Here is a 20,598-nt window from a genome sequence, read left to right as displayed (position 1 = left end):
ATAGGGTATATTTATGATGCAGAGCACAGCTGAAGGGCTATAAATAATACAAATAGTGCAAACAAGAGGAAAAACAGACATTTCGGAAGGAGGAGGATCCTTTTTGTTTTCCACAGAAGAAAAAGAGAAAAAGAGAAAGAGGACAAACAGGTCATGACTCGACAGTCAGCAAAAATGACTGCGCACATGCATCCAAATAGTATATTTAGGATATTACAGAAAGCTCTTGGCAGCAGAAAGCTTGACAAATGTGCCGTTTATGTACATGCACAAAGGTTTGTATCCAATCTGTACAAAATTAAACTGTACATTTAACAAGCCGCTTTGAATGGGCCTCAAATCATGTGACACTGTCTAGACATGTAAAAACATCTGTTTTCAGAATAAACATTAAAACTATTCACAAAATGACACAAAGGCAACTGAAGTTAACATTCTGCACAGAGAAGTTAATAAGTCACATGCCGAATAGCAAGCTAAATTAATTGGACACAGTTCTAGCAGGTTTTGTGTGAAGACAGCACTCGCTTCATTGGAAGAGAGCAGTTGTCCTGTGTTAAAAGACACTTTTGTTTTATAAGGGAATTCTGGGTGCGTGCCAAAAAACATGGCACGCTGCAGTATTCACACTGACATCACTCGCTTTATGCTTGGGTGAAAGCTGAAATTAAAGCTATTTGTGGGTAAACTGTGAAATATTGCTGATATTCCTGCAGCTATATTGTGACTTCAAGAGGTGGTCTGAAGAATTCTGATAGGGGTCAGGAGCCCTGGAATGTGCCAATACGCTTAAGCAGTGATTATAATAGTAAAGAGTGATCATGTGTCAGACTTATACATTTGCAAAGTGAAAGAATACAAATATTTTTTTCTGATTCATTAAGCAAAAATACATTAACCCTGCTCAGATGATACCGTATATCAGTCAAGAAAGAACATAAATCCTCATATCTCTCCCTTGTATGCTCAGTTTTCAGGTGGAAATATGAGCTGTGGAATCAATGCATCAAATATCTCATGGGAAACACTGGTTGGTACTAAATTCATTTCTCCATGTTCCTTTGCCCATTAGACTGTGAGGGACATCAGACTTGTCTGACCTTGTTGACAGACATGAGCATGACCTTCACATTCCAGGACGGCTCACCCTTTCTGCTTTGAGTATGTGCTTTCTGGAGGTGTGTCTCCTAAATGAGCCATATGGGAGGGGAAATTTCTTCCAACGGCCCAATAAAACAAACAGACCATCCTCTTTATCCACAACCATATGGTAATTCATGTACTAGTAGGCACGCTCAGTTGTAGGTCAATTCAAACATGCTACCAGTGAACATTGGACATTACATTTCTTATGTTCTAAGTGGGCAAGCTTAAATGCATTTTTTTTTAATATATAAAATTAAGATTTTTTTAAAGGATTTAAAAAAAAATAAAATAAAATAAAAATAAAAAGTATCTAATGCTCACTATGGCTATGTTAATTTGATGTAAAATAAATACATTAAAAGCAGCAATACTGTGAAATATTAATACCTTTTAAAAAGCAATTTATTCCTGTGATGGCAAAGCTAAAATTTCAGCTAAAATTACTCCAGTCTTCAGTGTCATATGATCTTTCAGAAACCATTCTAATGCGCTTATTTGCTGCTCAAGAATTCTTATCATTATCAATCAATGCTAAAACCAGCTGTGCTGCTTAATATTTTTTGTGGAAGTCATGATACAATTTTTTTCAGGATTCTTTGAATAGAAAGTTCAAAAGAATAGCATTTATTTGAAACAAAAATCTTGTGTCACATTATAAATGTATTTACTGAAACCTTTGATAAATGTAATGCATACTTTGAGTGAAATAAATTTAAAAAATAAATACTGACCCCAAACCTTTGAATGGTAGTGTCCATAGGAACTCTAATAAGAGCTAAAAAGCATCCCAAGATGCACTATATGAATTTGGACAAGAATCTCAGATTGTGCAGTGCTAAAATAACACATTTACCCATATTTGTGTTTTCTAACATTTAATACTACTACTTTATTGCAAAATACAGAGAGAAGTACAGAAAAGGTAAATGTCCAAACTTTTGACAGATTCAGGTTATCACATGGTAGTGTGAGAGGTCATGGTAGTCTGTGTGTTACGACAAGAAACGACACACCTATTGTTCATCCCAATGATTACCTTGTGACCAGCAATCCAAATATTACATTAATTACAAACAGCTTCATTTTGGCAGCTCTTTCCATTCTTTCCGCAGACAGTGAAAGCCAAGCACTCTACAGTGACTCACACACACACTTACCCAGCTCCTCACGCAAGGTGACCAGCTCCTGAGACAGCTCCCTGCGCTGCTTCATCATCTCCTCATGCTGCAGGAAAACAGAAGAAAAATCAGTTCATTATTTCTCAATGCAACACATGCTTCATATTACTCAATAGGCCAAAAAATGTTGCCATAGAGCAGGGCAGTGCCAAGTGAAATCTAATGTCATGATGAACAACTCTGAAATTCCTTCGGCAGACATGAATTATGCATTAGGTTTTCCCTTTGAAGGGTGTCTGTCAATCACAGGACAGGATGGGTCGGAGTTTTAGTTTAGTTTTAAACGTGCTTGATTGTCATAACAAATAACTGCATTAGCAAAGCAGCCCAGAAGCGTTCAAAGAAAACAGGCTCTCCTGTAACTTATTACTGCCACGAGGCATTAAAAGAAAACACCAATTGTTGTGCAACAGTCGTGACATCTGCACAGGCATGCAAGCACCCCATAGCCCAGCTTTGTGGTTTATGCACCACTATGACAGCTATCTAAGGGTTTAATTAAAAAAAAACAAGCATATGAATGACATCAACTGAATGTAGAGCAGTGAAATCAGCAGTGTCTCTCTCTCTCTCCTCACCACGGTCTCTTTTTTAAAGTGGAGGACAGCCAGCGGCACAGCTGCAGTGCTGTCAGCCTCCCCAACCAACACAAAGACGCTTCAAAAACCGCGTGCTGCCGTCCTGACCTGCCCCTTCCCCCCGAGATCAATGCAAACACTTGCAGAGCGACATTTACACTGCAGTTATGAACTCAAAGCATCTTCATTAGAATAAATCAAACAGTGAAACAAATCAGATTTAAGAATACCACAAACTAATCCTACATAACTGACATGCTTTGTATATGCTTCCACAGCTATCCCATTTCAAATGCCAATCTATCCTACCCTGCACCCTGTGGAGAGGATAATGTCTTTACCCTGTGTCCAGCGCAGGGAGCATTAAGGCACACTTTGCTGCCGGAGCAGCCCATGATCCCGTCTCTGTGACTTCAGTCCAGAATGCAGGACGACAGCAGCCCAGATGCATGAACCTCTGCCACCTCTACCTCCTCTCTCTGCCGTCTAGCTCTACATCGGAGAGACTAGTGGAAAAAGCTCATTGGCTCTCACCTCCTCCAACCACTTGCCTTCTCAGTGGTGAAAGGATACCGTAATATAGCTAAGAGAAGGGCAATAGAGGGAGGCGGCAATATTGTGCCTGGTAGGCTGCTACATAAATGCTGCACTTTAGGACAACCACAGTAAGTAGAGCAAAGAGAGCAGAAAAAAATGCAATGTCTGACAGTTGGATGATTGAGTGGCATTTAATGAAATGGTGCGTGTTACAGGAGAAGTGTGCAGTGACCTTCCCACAGGACATGAGAGGACAGAGGAGGACTGCTGTCTTTCTTGCTTTCCTTTCAGCACCTCAATTTGCTAACTGAAAGCAGTGCAGGATACAATTTAACATTCATATTTAGTATTATAATTTAACAACTGGACAACACACAAAATTACAGGAATGTCACTTTTAACTGGTCTCTAATTAATCAAGGCTGTCAGAGTATAATTTGGAGGTCCATAAGTTTGTAGTTACTGTACACCAAATAAGTGCTGCAGAAAACTATAATTATAATAATAATAATAATAATAATAATAATAATAATAATAATAATAATAATAATAATAATAATAATTCCTAAATCATGAAAACACTATTTTCTATATGCAGTAGAAAATAATGGATTGTCATAACAAGTTACTATTATTAATGTTATGACAATCCATTATTTTCTACTGCATACAGAAAAAAGTATTTAATAATAAATAAATAAATAAATAAATATTATTATTATTATTATTATTATTATTAATAATAATAATAATAGTTATAATAATCCATTGTTTTCTAATGCATACAGAAAGTTGTATTTTTAATAATAATAATAATAATAAATAAATTAAACAATAAAATAGTTACTATTATGAATATAATAACCCATTGCTTTCTACTGCATACAGACAAAATAGTATTTTAAATAATAATAATAATAATAATAATAATAATAATAATAATAATAATAAGTAACCATTTTATTGTTATTTATGATAAAAAATATTATTAATATTATTAAATAACTATTTTATTATTTATGATTAAAAATACAACAACTTTCTGTATGCATTAGAACACAATGGATTATTATAACAACAAAACAAAAGGCTATTATTATTATTATTAATAAGTTATAATAATCCATTGTTTTCTAATGCATACAGAAAGTTGTTGTATTTTTAATCATAAATAATAAAAGTTACTATTATCATTAAAAATACTATTTTGTCTGTATGCAGTAGAAAACAATGGGTTATTATATTCATAATAGTAACTATTTTATTGTTTAATTTATTATTATAAAATACTATTATTTTTGTATGAAATAGAAAATAATTGATAAAATTATTAGGACCTATTTTATCATTATTTCCATTACCATTGTTATTTATTTTTATTTATGATGATGATGATGATGATTATTATTATTGTAAAAAAAGGAAGGCTATTTTCTACTGCATGAAGAAATAGTAACCATTTTATTATCTGTTTTCAATATACAACAGAAAATAACGGATTCATATTTTTTAATATAAACATTTTTACAACAACTTTTTCTATATGCAGTAGACAACAACAGATTATGTTTGCATTATAAATAAACAAAAAAAAAAAAAAAAAAAAAAAAAGTTATAACATATGAATAATGTTGGACAGTTTGGTGAGGCAAATCAATACTAAATACAATCTCAACTAAAGCTGTATCAAAAGTCAAATATCACATAAAATAAAAAAACAAGCTAAATATTTAGAATGATGTGATCACACCAAGAACTTGAGCGGGAAAATATTGAAAACATATTCATTTATCATTATCAACTATGGCAATTAATGTTACTGCTTCAGGGAAAGCATGTGTGGCCTCTTGTAGTGAAATTATGGCAATGTACACAGTGTGCTGACAGCTCATTGCAAACAAAGGATATGAAGCAGCCCCCAGCAGCTCTCTAAGAGTCTCAGCGTGCTTCTGACCATATCAAGGCAGCAGCTGGTACAGTCTCACACAGACATGCTGAAGCCCAACCTCCTAATGAATGCTTAACAGATTCCTATACAGGACATTGCTAAAACACTACACTCGCTTTAATACACTATATCTGATTTTTGTCATGAAATGTTGTAGCACCCAATTTTCAGGCTCATTTATCTGTTGACAATCAATATAGAACATTACATTTTCAAAAGCAGCACAAGCTGAAATTGTGCCTCATACATTTAAAATATGCACTGAATAAGAACCACCTACAGGAAAGAATCATGATTTAAGAGAACAGCTAATATTGTACTCTCCTTGTATAAGTTATTCTGTGGTGGTCTGTATGGCATTGACCCCTCAAAGAAAAAATGTGAACCTAGGACCATAAAGGTATAATTAAATACAATGTCTAGTCCACAATCTATAGTACAAATGGAAACTTTTGAATTTGTGTTTTCAAAATATACACACTTTTTTTATGGACTGATTCTTCAAGCGCCACAGCTCAATTACCGTAGTGCCTTTTAGTTTAAAATTGGTTTTGTTCCAGATTCTGCAGGAGCAGCCAACATGCACTCCAGACTATAACCTGTCAGCTTCAGCTCAAACAAACTGCACTTCTTTCCATCTTTTGCAGAGCACACAAACTGTGGCGGTTGCCCTTTTCTCACCATTAACTTTAAACATGTACAGCCAACCGGCCTTCATATTGCCATTTTAACAAGGACAATTCTAAAATTAGCAAGCTCTAATCGGTCCAGAGTCAGGAATAGCTGGAGAGATTACATGTAACCTGAGTTTTAATGGATACTTCTAGGGTGGAAAGTAAATTATAAAAGAAAATTTTTTTTACAAGAGATTATAATCTGAAATATAGTTGAAAATAAAAATTTTTTTGGTGCCTTGGTGCGCATAAGAGACGACTTTCAAAAACATGAAAAAAAACCCCCTTTGTTCCAAAGTTTTGACGGTAAGGAATAATTGACAAATTATTTATTTGGTATCCATTTAAATATTGAGGGAGAAACGGTTATTAATAATTAAAATTACTATTAATATGGTTAATAAAAATGTGATATAAGTAACTGTATAGACAGACAAAGCTTTGGAGGGTTATTTAAAATGTATTGCATACAGAAATGAATTTGAGAAAAGTTGTACAAGCTAGTTCATTGGGAAGGTTGTGTTAAAGAAGTAAAGTTTTAAAGAACATCACTAGAACAAACAGAGAGCAGAAGAGGGTAGCACAACATTATCTGACTGCAAACACACCCAACAAGACTACAAACCAATACAATCAGTGCTGGGTGGTTAGAACCCAACTTGATATCTAGATATCTAATCCTAACCAAAGAAATCTAATCCTAACTTGACAACTGATCAAAAGACACCATCTTCATGTATTATTCACATCTGTTGCATAACAGGATGATTCATCATGAATTTAAGCAATGTAATCTCATAATACTCACCCCAGCACATAGATGCTTTATGACAACAGCAACTGCCTCGAACCTGCGGTTGTTGGATCGGAGCGTGTTCTCCAGCTGTTGAATGGTCTGGTTCTTCTTCTCACACAGAGCCTTGTAATACTCCACATTTCTGGACTTGCTCTCTGGCGGTACCAGATCCGGTTGCCCATTTGTTGGGGGCTGCTGGTTTCGGGAACTAGTCCTTGACTTGTTCTTGTCAACTGTAAGAGAACACGTATTCAGTGCTGTGACAACATTCAGCATTATTTTTCTGCACAGTACTCCTCCAGTTCATAGACCTTAGACCAAACTACATCAGAGATGTTCATTAAAATCCCAGAGATGATCCAAAAACAGGTTCTGCCCTCCACCAAATGCAACCCTGAATGAGATAACAGCTCACCCATCACTAAATAATATCTTCCCCTCTGTAGATCCGGCCATCAGAGACCTCTTATTTTAGCAGGGCTATGCCACAGTGGTTTTCATTTACATCATCTCATAAATATAACCGGACATAATCAGGGCACAAATCCCTCTAACAAAGCTGCCTCACTATTAGAGGAAGGGTACCTGAAGTAAGCCACCAACATTTAAATGGCACTATATAAAGCCATAAAACCCTTGTAAGGTATATACAGCTGTTATAGGAATATTTTTTTCTGATGCCAACACCTAAAGTCTTTATGTTGTTAATCCAGTTTGTCCTAGCAGAGTTATTACATAACAGCTTGGTGTGAGCAGCCTTGGACATTTCTGAAATACCAACTTTAATAAATGCAGGGCTGGGACGACGAACCACATGAAGCCTCTCTCCTCTAATGTCAATCTAACAGCAACTTATTTAAAGCACCAAATTTACATCCGCAAAGGCATTAAGGTGCCCAAAAAAAAAAAAAAAAAAAAAGTGAATAAATATGCAAATTAAAAATAATAATAAAAAAAAAAAAAATTATATATAGTAAACAGAAAAATAAAGAAAATACCAGATGCGTCAAAACTACTGCCTGAATTTAAATTCTGATTTCTAGAAGGCAAAAAAGGAGGGCGAAACACTTTCAGTGAAAAAAAAAAAAAAAAAAAAAAATGATTAGCACTGATTTATGATTTTCAGCATTTTAGATCATGCCTTAGGAATGCAGGGGAAAAAAACCCACACAAAATACTTGAAGGTTAAATACCATTTATGCACACTGTTTCAGCAGTGCAAGTTTGTCCACACTTTATAAAAACATCTTGCACAACTTTTAATGCTACTAAAATTAATTGTATATCCATATACACATACACGTATAAACATACATACAGTGGGACAAAAAAGTATTTAGTCAGCCACCAATTGTGCAAGTTCTCCCACTTAAAAAGATGAGAGAGGCCTGTAATTTTCATCATAGGTATACCTCAACTATGAGAGACAAAATGAGAAAAAAAAAAAAAAAATCCAGAAAATCACATTATAGGATTTTTAAAGAATTAATTGGTAAATTCCTCTGTAAAATAAGTATTTGGTCACCTACAAACAAGCAAGATTTCTGGCTCTCACAGACCTGTAACTTCTTTAAGAGGCTCCTCTGTCCTCCACTCGTTACCTGTATTAATGGCATCTGTTTGAACTCGTTATCAGTATAAAAGACACCTGTCCACAACCTCAAACAGTCCAACTCCAAACTCCACCATGGCCAAGACCAAAGAGCTGTCAAAGGACACCAGAAACAAAATTGTAGACCTGCACCAGGCTGGGAAGACTGAATCTGCAATAGGTAAGCAGCTTGGTGTGAAGAAATCAACTGTGGGAGCAATTATTAGAAAATGGAAGACATACAAGACCACTGATAATCTCCCTCAATCTGGGGCTCCACGCAAGATCTCACCCCGTGGGGTCAAAATGATCACAAGAACTGTGAGCAAAAATCCCAGAACCACACGGGGGACCTAGTGAATGACCTGCAGAGAGCTGGGACCAAAGTAACAAAGGCCTCAAATCCTGCAGTGCCAGACGTGTCCCCCTGCTTAAGCCAGTACATGTCCGGGCCCGTCTGAAGTTTGCTAGAGAGCATTTGGATGATCCAGAAGAGGATTGGGAGAATGTCATATGGTCAGATGAAACCAAAATAGAACTTTTTGGTAAAAACTCAACTTGTCGTGTTTGGAGGAGAAAGAATGCTGAGTTGCATCCAAAGAACACCATACCTACTGTGAAGCATGGGGGTGGAAACATCATGCTTTGGGGCTGTTTTTCTGCAAAGGGACCAGGACGACTGATCCGTAAACGAAAGAATGAATGGGGCCATGTATCGTGAGATTTTGAGTGAAAACCTCCTTCCATCAGCAAGGGCATTGAAGATGAAACGTGGCTGGGTCTTTCAGCATGACAATGATCCCAAACACACTGCCCGGGCAACGAAGGAGTGGCTTCGTAAGAAGCATTTCAAGGTCCTGGAGTGGCCTAGCCAGTCTCCAGATCTCAACCCCATCGAAAATCTTTGGAGGGAGTTGAAAGTCCGTGTTGCCCAGCGACAGCCCCAAAACATTACTGCTCTAGAGGAGATCTGCATGGAGGAATGGGCCAAAATACCAGCAACAGTGTGTGAAAACCTTGTGAAGACTTACAGAAAACGTTTGACCTCTGTCATTGCCAACAAAGGGTATATAACAAAGTATTGAGATGAAATTTTGTTATTGACCAAATACTTATTTTCCACCATAATTTGCAAATAAATTCTTTAAAAATCCTACAATGTGATTTTCTGGATTTTTCCTCGTTTTGTCTCTCATAGTTGAGGTACACCTATGATGAAAATTACAGGCCTCTCTAATCTTTTTAAGTGGGAGAACTTGCACAATTGGTGGCTGACTAAATACTTTTTTGCCCCACTGTACATATTTAAAAAAAAATAAAAAAATCGTACAACTATCCAGCTTCTAAATAAATGCAAGCTGGAATTCACAATAGTCCTTTTAGAGACAGCTTTCTAAGGTCACAAAATGTACATTGTTTAACACTATTAGGAAACAGACCATATGGGTCTTTTTAGAAACAACTAAGCAATAAGAGTGGAAAAATTGACCATTCTGGAACTTGATCTAAATGTCAATAAAACATTTTTTCCAACTGACATGGTCTAGAATGCTTAATTTCCTGCTGAAAAAAATCTTTGACAATACATTCAGAATGCATACAGTATATATGAATGTTCCTCCTTTTCAGCATCCTGTTACACCTTCAAGACAAAGTTGCAAACTGCTCTAAGTCTGTTAGTTCACTGTACCCACCCATAAAATAAACAAAGCGGTTTAGCTTATCACATGGATTGAAGGAACTGGAAATATTACTTTTTAAAAACTTGCCTATACTAACTAATGAAAGAGGTGATATTATGAACACTTTACTGTCCTTGACCTCTGTTTGTGCAGACCAGTCTCTCCTGCCATGATATTTAATAAGCTAATGAAATGTAATCCAGACTGGCGTTTTAGAAAATGTTATGGGGCAGACAAACTAAGACATTAAACAAAAAAGCCAATTAAAAACAAAACAGAAATACAACATGAATCAGGAACTATGAATAAAGATGTGCTTTGGCCTTGCTAACATGATTCCAGAGGTCCTAAATTAGGAAATTTTCCCCATTTGTCATTCTCTTAAAAACTAGCAGTGTATTTTTAAAAAGGCAACAATTTAGGTCGAAGTCTTGGTGTGGCACATTAGAAATCATGTTAGCCAACACATTAAAAATGCAGTATAATTCAAACCATAAGGTGTCACTGCTAGGTAAACATCTGTGTGGCTCCCTCTGCTGGAACACTCACTTAAGATCAGACTGAAGGTACATGCAAGTGCAAGCACCGAATAATAACTCTAAATAATATCAGTTATGCAGATTTTATAAATAAAAAAAAATAAAAAAATAAAATAAAATAAAAAAACCAATCAAGTAAATAAATCAAACCTATCCATCCTGCAACACCCAACTAGTGCCTTAACAGTTACACCAATTTCAGGCTAGGTGATGTACACTGACAGAGAATGTAACCATACATTAAAAGCTTCCAAATCATCGTAAAAGGTCAGAGGTACTGAGAACTGACAGCTCTCAATTTAGCATTAGACTTATTGTTGTAATTCCATCAGTGGTCGACAGAGGCCTCCATGTTTAACACACACATTAACAGACATCTTTAAATAGAAGTGCTATTCTTTTGTCATTTCTTATGTGTTAAAATATTTTGCCTCAAAATATGTAGTCAAATACAATTAAGCAAGGTTGTAGTTTCCCTTGAAAAGTCTAAACACTGGTGTTATCAAAAAAATATTGCTTTGCTTACGGAGCATCAAGATCAAACTGACAACAACATGGGCTCAAAGAATAGCTTAAGAGCTGCACTACCTTTTTTGAAGCTAGTTGTGCAGAAATGCACATTTCAGCTTGGATGCTGACTTGGGAAGATCTCTGCCTGAGTTACTCATTTCCCAACAGAGCAAGTATTAGATTTTTGGATACAAATCCCATATGAGATTAAGAGATCAAGACTAGAAGAGTAATAGTTACCCAAACTTAATTATCCAAATTGTAATTACAGCAGAGTTAATCAGTCTTATCTTAATTATTAGGGTGCTTTGGTGTTATCCAGGGAGCGCACTTGGATCCCACATGCATAGTGATACAGCTCGAGGTTTTAGACCTAAAATTGAATGCATTTGGCAAACAAACTATTTTGTGAATAAGTGATTTACTGTTGCCAGATCTTCATAGCATACATCTTGAGCACTTACTGCTTCTACATGCCTCACAAAAACTGTTGCACAACAGAACACAGCATATTTAACTGAATAATTAATCTCTTCTCGCACCTGAATTATTTAAACACTGCTATGAAGCATATATATGCTCTCTATAAGCCATCTTAGGTGGACTTCTTTAAAACCTTGGTAAAGATGCATGGTCTAAACATAACTCAAAATCTCAGTTTTTGATGTGAAGTCAGTTTACACACCTATAAAATTTGGGTGAAATCCCTGTCCATTATTTAAATACCACTGATAATATTTGCTACAACAGGGGTTTCAGAGTTTGTAAGCATTATAAATAAAAGATTTATGCAAAAAAAAACCTAAACTGATGCCTAAAGTGATCTATAGCCTTAAACTTTTCCATTTTTTTCCTCAATCATGTTGATTGTGTGTAATAAATCAAGTACTTTGTGGAAAATTCAGTAGTCTAGAATATGAAAACATTGGTGTCCTATTGAAAGTAATGCATGCAGAAACAGATACACCATCAATCAGGTTATCATTAATGCTATAATTGGAGCATATATGCATTTATTTTTAGAGGGATATTTTAATAGGTGAAACCTTACCCAAATACTTATTGAGATCAAATATAGTCCTCTGTGATGTTATGAACATGGAATAAATAGTCGTTTCCTCATTTATTAGAGTCCTTATTTGGCCAGTCACTATAAAAAGAAGAGTTACTGCCACAAATGGGAATTTACCTTGTCAAAATATTTACAAGACATTCAACCTAGTCTGCAGGCCAAAATAACCTCTGATCATCTGAAAACAGGAAAATTAGGTTTTTAGACCTCTGAACCAACTTGCTTGAAAAGAGGAATAAGGTAAAAATATGAACTTACTGTATCTACTGACTTGGTAGGTGATTACCATAACCCAAATTGTGGCACAAATATACATGTTATCTGCAAAAAGATCCCAGGCTCTATTTGCAGCTAGCAAGAAGATGCCGACTGGCCATGTACAAATATCAAATACTCTTTGGCAGAGAGAGAAAAACAGAGTCTAAAGATAGAATCAACACCACATGAGCGAAGACAGCACCTTGAGAGCTGTACAGAAACACTCTGAAACGTCTGTGCAGAATGAAGGAAAAGCCACAACAATAGCTGAGGAACAGACCTGCCTGAAACACCACAGTGCTCTTGCATCCTGACAGCAGCTGGAGGTTTCGAAGCAATCCCTTTGCTGTCAGCCTCACATGGATGTTGGACAGTGAAAATTTGGGAGAGAAAAACATCTTGCCCAGAAGATAGAAAAAAAGACAACTCTTCATAAGCAAAACAAAAAGAACAACAGCCTCAGTGAGCACATGTGAGGCCAAAGAAAAAAAAATACATCTGCCAAACAAATGGCAAAGATTGTGATGAAGGAAGGGGGAGAAAACGTCGGTGTCTCCCCGTCACATTTAGCAAAAATAAATGAACTCAAGCAGCCTGGATTAAAGAGAGGCAGGAGCCCCAGAGACAAATGAGGAAGAGCAGAAGGCATTCATCCACCGGTTTGAGCTCTCATCCACTGACGCTCAGCATCTCTCGCTCTCTGCTGGGTGTTAAGGAGGTGCAGGATGCTGGGTGAACGGAAGGAAGGAGAGAGGGAAGGGAGGGCGCTGGGAGGAGTAAGCAGAAAGGGCAGAAGTGGGTGGGTGGGTGGGTTCGCTCTCTCACAGCTTTCTCCATTCACACATCGGGGAGGGTTAAAAAAAAAAAAAAAAAAAAAAAAAAAAAAAAAAATAAATGGCAGGAGAGAAAGTAACAGCTCACATCAAGATATGAACCCTGAGCAGGTCATCAAATCAAGGAAGAACATTTTTTGTAATTTTTTTTTTTTTAAGTTAGTATTTAAAAAAATAAATAATAAAAATAAATAAATAAAAACCCAAACATTTAATTTGTCCTGAGGTGTACACTGCATGTAAACCTATCAAATAAGACCCATAAGGCCAGGGAACAGATTTCTTTGTGGTCACAAACAGACAACCACAAAAAAAAAAAAAAAAAAAAAAAAAGGTCTAACATATGCCTGTGATGCCAGCAAGAACGCAGGAAACAAAGTGTGCAACCCATGGAAGACAATTTTATGTTCGAAATGTAATTATGTTTATGTGGAGTTGCAACAGCAGATAATGCATGTCTGCACAGTTCAGGCTGCAGTCCAGAAACTAGAGCCTAGAGTCATAGCTTAAGAAATACAAGGCTTTCACATGAATATGTAATTTCACAAATTCTAAAACAAAGTGTGGGGTCTAAAAGACTGGGGTTAAAGGTTGAAGTAAAAATGATTCTACTTTACTATTTTTAATGGTTCTACTTCTCTTATATAATTTAATAAAACATTGATTTTTATTAATTAAAATACCAAATTAAGTTAATTCATTTCATTAAATTAGAAAATTACAAAAAAAAAAATATTGTCAATGTGGAGCCAGAGTTATGGTATAGTGGCTTATATTACATGGCACAAATCTGAATTTAGCACTTATTAGGAGTAAAATAAAAAACCTAACCATTGAATCCATTTACTAAATAAAAGCAATTCAAAGTGATTCTGTCCAAAGGTGTAGGATGATACCAATGATACCATTATTTATAGTAAGCTTTCGTTGGAACGAAACATTCTCAGAGATAATTGTGATGGTGGAGTCTAGTCTCCCTGGCTTGAAGGCATGCTGCATGCATACACCCAAGACTTAATCCCTGAAAGGAATGTAATCGCCATTCTTAATTACAGCACTTATGGGTGGTAAGAAAGCACACATTACATGTGCCAGGCTGAGAGAGGCTGGCTGAGACAAGACAGAGATTGTGTCAGCTGTGTTATGGACTTGGCTGTGATAAAATATCCTGCATTGCTGAGAAGGTTTCACAGAGCTCACATAGAGCAAGCCAACTGCCACCCTACCTCACAGATCACAGACAAGACACAGCGTAGCAACAGGATTTATTAGAATTAGAAGGTCTTTCTTTGAAACAAATGCCATATACTGTAAATAAAAAAATACAAGTGAATAATTCAATTAAAATACTCTGTATAGGCATTTTAAATGACAACTTACCTGTTGGAGTCGCAGCAGATCTTATGGGTCGGGCTGTGGTAGGGGTCTTCAGAGGACTGCTTGAGGACCTCGCTGAACCTGATGAAGATGTGTTTTTGCATCCTGCTCCTAAAAGAAAGAAACAAAAATGGATGACTTTAGGTTTAGAGCAAATCAAACCAAATAGATGACCAAAGACCAAAAAGAAAAGAATAAGAAAAGAGAAGTCAAATAATTTTAGTTAAAAAATTGACTTGTTTATATTGAATGAACAGGGTAGGGTGTAATAATGTCACAATGTAAAAAATATGAATGGCACTAAAAAGGCTTTAGTTTCCAAACATTTTCTTTTCTTGCATGATTCTTTCAATTTTGGGGGAATTGACCCAGATGTCCCCTAGCCTGTTGAGGAGATTCACCGTTTTAGCCTTCCATGTGAGATGCAAAGGTTAATGCTCAAAATGATATTGAAAATATGACTCATCATACCTGTACCTGATGATACACTCCTAGTAGGTGGATATTGTAGCTTGGTCCTTAACAATGTGGTCCTGTTAGGAGGAGGTTTACTCAAGGTTCCCACAGGGGGCTCAGCGTGATCTGATTTTAAATAAATAAATAAACTAAAATAAATATACAACCAATAGCAACAGAAATATTCAACAGTTTCTTAGAGCATAATTTAGTTTGTGTGCCTGTGAGAAAATTTCCTAGGAGGCTTATATATGAATCAAGCAATAAAACTATGTAAGCAGATCATCCTCTCTCTTTTTGATGATAATCTTGCTCCTATACACAGATGATCTCTCCCTGATATTGTACCTTCTTTGATGGGCCGCCACTGCTGTGAGCTGATATAGAGATTTTTGATATGTTATGACAACAGCGGTTCTAGTACTGAAAAACTTTTGTTACAATATGACAGTGTTTGTTCATTTAAGCCAGAGCCTGGTTTCTCCCAAAGTTTTTTTTCTCCATTTCGGTCACCTGATTTGGGGAGTTTGGGTTCTTTGTCACCTTTGGCTTGCTCAGCTGGGGTTTAAAAAGCACTTAATATTCAGCAATATTATCGAAGTGAACTGAATTTGTTCATCATTGATTAATTTCACAGCATCAACACTGTTATTTAACTGACTTGAATCCGCATTGAACTGACTCGAGCTGAATAATGACACTATTGTCTCCAGTAGAACTGATTATAGCTGAACCCATTTCATAATGAATTAACTTTACACAGTTACTGAAATGAATTGAACCAACACTGAAGTGACGAGAGCTGAATAATTACACTATTGTCTTGCTACACCTGCTTTACAGCAGGATTCTTATTTGCCTCATTTAAGTTTGCATCATTGATTCGCTTACTTTAATCATGGGAAGCGGTTTTGGAATGATTTCTATTGTATAAAGCACCACAAAAATAAAGGTGACTAGATTTGACCACAAACAGCAATATAGCAAACAAATTCGAAAATATTTGCAACTCCACATCTGAGCAGTAGCAAAAACAACTATACTTACTTCTCCACAAATGAGTCTTAGGCTTCCCATAAAAGGCAAACAACAAAGGAATAATACAAAAGCGATAGGATCCGATAAGGAGGCATGTCAAAAGAGTCAGATCACACTGAGCACAAGAGCTTGGCTGCTGATTCAGGGTTGAATTAGTAAAAACTTGCTCTGAGATTTCAGTCAAGGTGCCTCTGTATGCAGGCATGACATTCCACAGCGAGTTAAACATAGTGAAGAGAAAATAAGGTCTGTTTGCATTGGTAGATCCTCATTATTTTGATATGCACCGCTTTCTCATACCCCTCCAAGTGAACTGAGGTGGAACAAACCCTGCCCCGCAGACATCTGGGACTGAGTGTCCCGATCCATGCAAACAACATGTCCATCAACCAATGAGAGCAGCACAATGTTCAAAAGGTAAAAGAGCATCACTGTCTATAGTCTGCTTTTTTCGGTCTAGAGTCTAGACCGAAAAAAGCAGGCTATATTTTCATGTGTGCTACTTCTGATTAAACTGATTTCAGGTCATTTAATCTACTTAGACTTAAAAGGCTTTATATTTAAGCCAAATTCATATTTCAAAGTTGACATGTTTCAAAAATCTAGTTAAAGTAGATTGAATCCTTTAGAAGGGATTTAATCATGTCTATGGATTTAAGGCAACGCTGACCTAGCAGTGAATGTGGGTCAAGCTGGATAAAATGAGGGTGATCTTGTCTAAATCAGTCATATCAGTCTATCCATAATCATTTTCATTTTTAATAATCATTTATAAATTTTTTTCTTCCTCCACCGGGCTGACAATCTGGGAAGGCTCACCTTGCTTTGTATGTCCATTTGTCTGCGAAGTGCTGGAGCTCTTGGTCTGTAATTTGGATTTCACAGGCAGTTTGGAGGCCGATGCTGGAGTTGCGAACACAGCAGATCTGGACTGGGATCCTGAAACTGCACTTGCACCTTCAGTTAAATGGATTTTAAGCTTAACTGCAGAGGGAAGTGACAAACAATAAATCCATTGTTATTCAGATGTCACAAATAAGTGTATAGATACTTGGGCTGTAAATGTTTGCACTGCAAACACAGCACTATTTATAAAAAAAAAAAAAAAAAAAAAACAAACAATGGAAAGGCAATTTAACATAAGCCTCCAAAAACACAATGAATGTTTTGTGCCAAGTTCATGGTTACAGGAAGTTGAGTTTTTCCCCCACATTGGACACAAAATGGGTTCTTAAAAAGAATGTCTTATTTAAAGCAGGTAGATTTCTTTTAGACCTAAATTTTTTTTGTCCATCTTGAAGGTGAGCAAGAGAACTACATCTGCTTCAAATCTGACAAAAAATATTCAAACCTGGTCTTTAAGATACCTAAACTAATTACCTAGCCTACAGAAAATAACAAAAGAAATGTGATTAAATATACTGCCCAACACAAACCTGTGACAATAGAAACTGTTTACACATGGAATTATTTGTTTAGTATTAACAAATTATAACGTTCTAGTCAAAGGATCCTGAAAAATAAAAGGTTCCCACAAAAATATTAAGCAACACAACCGTTTTTAACATCGATAATAATAAGAAATGTTTCTTGAGCATCAAGGCAGCATTTTAGATTGATTTCTGAAATTTAAGCTTCACAGGAATAAGTTACATTTAAAAATATTAAAACAATATTTCTTTAAAAACTTTTACATTTTAATATTTCATAAAATTACTGTATTTTTTTAAATTAATGCAGTCTTGGTGAGCATAAGATATTTATTTTTTAATATTCAAAACAAATCTCATGACCCCACACTTTTAAACAGTAGAGTACAAAATCCACAAACAAATCAAGTCCTCCCTGAAACTATTTGTACTGATGAAGAAACGATGATGGTAGAACCTGCATTTAATTCTCTTATAATGCGGCAGTACACCAGTGCTTTCTTACAATGTAGACTGACAGGAATGGCACTACACGGGACAAATAAAAAGAAAAACAGTATGAAATCACTCAAAACTTTGACCATTAGACCATACACCAACTCCCACAACAAGCTGACCAAATAACAAAGATAGAGCTCTGCAGTGCACAATGCCCTTACCATCAGATGTACTCTGTTTGCTCCTGGGTGAAGGCATGTCAGAGGTACCGCTGCCATCTCTTCCCGCTGTACCAGGTTTGAGCTTAGAGGCTGAAAGCGGTGGCCGTAAGTTTGCAGCTGGAACATGAGAAGCCGAGGCGCCTCCTGTCCTGGCTGGGGATGGCTGGGAGCCAATCCTGCTTCTACTCCACTCGCATGCTGCTGCTGCTGGCCTGGCAGACACCGCCTGCAAGAGAAGTCCCCTTTCAGCAATTCGCTCCCACGCATGCCGCCCCAAGCCTGAGCTCCCCACGCTTACGGCAGCATTGGCCATAACACTTCTGAAGAGTGAGATTGAAACTCAGACTTGAGACGCGAGCAGCTATTGTACTACAGTCCCCATGGGAATTCTCAAGTCCCTGCCAAGTTTTTTTTGTTGTTCCCCTCTCTAGCTCTATAAACATGATTTGATGTGTGCACATGGAATGCATTTTCCACAGACTCAGCTTGCTGCCCTCTTGCAGCAGTAATTAAAACAGCAATTACAGAACACTGCATAAATACTTTCTCTTTAGTTTTTTGCTTGTGAACAATGCTTTGTTTGAGATGGCAGCCTTAACCCAAAATAAAACAGACCCAAATCATTCAAAACTTACTCAAAGTATACTTAGAACTTTACATTTTGCTTAGTGGCCCAATATTAGAGATTTAATTTATCTTTATCAGTCGAGATTGTTTATATATCTAGTATCGGCCAATATAGCCAAACAAAGAAAGGAAATCAAAAATCCAATCATTTACTCACTTGTATCACCATCTGTAAACCTATATGACTTTCATCTTTAAAACATTCTCTATATTTTAATGAGATTTCTGTACCTCCAAACAAAAGTTTCACTTCAAAATATGAGGTTTGTTTGCAACCAATGAGATTTATTCTTGCTTTTGTTTATCATATTTGATATGCTCTAGTCTTTATGTACTTTGTGTATCAATGTTTATATGTGAATAAGAGCTTACGTTTAATCTATTCAGCATAAAAAGCCACTGTGTTTCTTCAGAAGACTTGGATTAAACTACTCAATTCATATGGATTGTGTTTACCACCCATTTATGAACTTTTCGAAACGTTAAAGTTTAAATAGACTTCCAATAGGGGACAGAAATCTCTCATGTTCCTTTAAAAATACCTTTTGTTATTTTTTCACAATTGTATTTTGAAGATGAACAAAAGTCTTATGGATTAATAAGGGGAAGTAAACAACAAGTCTTATTTTTGGATGAACTTTAATTGTGCATGTTCATTTCCCCTATTACCTTTACCATCATCTAACATGCACTTACATTTATTTAATGCAATCTTTTTGTTTTGTATAGTATGAGATTTACTAATGTTGTGCTCTCTAAATCCATGTGGCATCTAAGGCTGCATTTACACCGCAGGTCTTGATGACTAATTCCGATTTTGTGACTATATCTGATTTTTTGGACGATGTGCTTACATTTCTTTTAAAAGTGACCCGTATCCGATGTGTGCATTTTACACTGCACTTGGTGAAACAAGCCAAAAATAGCACAAATGACATCACAAATCAATTTGAATAGTACATTGAGTTTAATTTACAGACATGGAATTCATGTTTTTAATGCAATAGTTACATCTATAAATCAAAATAATTACATAGCCTAGTACAAATTCTTCAGGACAGTGTACAGCTCCGCTGAAAGCTTGCGAGTGGAATAATACTCAGGTGGTAGATATTGTTAAGCATGTTACATCGTCTGTGTTTTTTTAGTAATTAAATCCAAATGCGTTCATCGGTGATTGTATATCATAGGCAGGGACATGTTTGTGTGCATTTTATTTTGTGGTTTCAACGGAACGAACGGGACTGAGCTGTTGTCACTGACAACAGCAGCAACGAGCACTCGGCTCGATTTCAAAAGCAACACATTTTAGCGTCAGATCGCCTTTTATTTAACACAAACAAATGAAATTAATACTCTGCTACTCAACTAGAGAGGTTTCATTTGTTACAGGTATGTCTGTACCACGAAATGTTTAAAAAAAAAAACTTAAAAACCTAACTTTTCAATGACGTAGGAGTCGCATTTACAGGGGAATATCCGATTTGTCTGCTGACACGACAGGCACAGATGCACGTATCCGATTCATATCGGATTTATTTCCACATATGAATGAGGCCTGAAACAGATCGGAGAATATCGGAATCCATGTGATTTTTTTCCTGCTTACACAGTCGTGGGCCATATCCGATTTGGGCCACATGGGAGGAAAGAGAAAAATAAATAAATA

General features: G+C 36.3%; 1 protein-coding gene across 6 annotated transcripts in view; it reads right to left on the bottom strand.

Annotated features, from left to right (window-relative positions):
- mtus1a (microtubule associated tumor suppressor 1a) overlaps positions 1–20,598 on the bottom strand; it is a 35,688-nt gene that overhangs the window by 8,238 nt on the left and 6,852 nt on the right. For 3 of the 6 annotated variants that reach the window (XM_058797286.1, XM_058797289.1, XM_058797287.1), the window contains exons 3-8: positions 18,303–18,528; positions 17,033–17,197; positions 15,191–15,301; positions 14,723–14,830; positions 6,870–7,090; positions 2,304–2,370 (exon numbers count right to left, since the gene is read on the bottom strand). In XM_058797286.1, the coding sequence (XP_058653269.1) occupies positions 2,304–2,370; positions 6,870–7,090; positions 14,723–14,830; positions 15,191–15,301; positions 17,033–17,197; positions 18,303–18,528 (898 nt within the window). Of the gene's footprint in view, positions 1–2,303; positions 2,371–3,243; positions 3,403–6,869; positions 7,091–12,789; positions 13,199–14,722; positions 14,831–15,190; positions 15,302–17,032; positions 17,198–18,302; positions 18,529–20,598 lie in introns of those variants that run through there. The other 3 variants (XM_058797288.1, XM_058797290.1, XM_058797293.1) reach the window with 3 other exon arrangements.

The sequence above is a fragment of the Onychostoma macrolepis genome, chromosome 14 (assembly GCF_012432095.1).
Source record: "Onychostoma macrolepis isolate SWU-2019 chromosome 14, ASM1243209v1, whole genome shotgun sequence".
Taxonomy (NCBI): Eukaryota; Metazoa; Chordata; class Actinopteri; order Cypriniformes; family Cyprinidae; genus Onychostoma; species Onychostoma macrolepis.
This window is presented reverse-complemented; position numbering and strand designations above follow the sequence as displayed.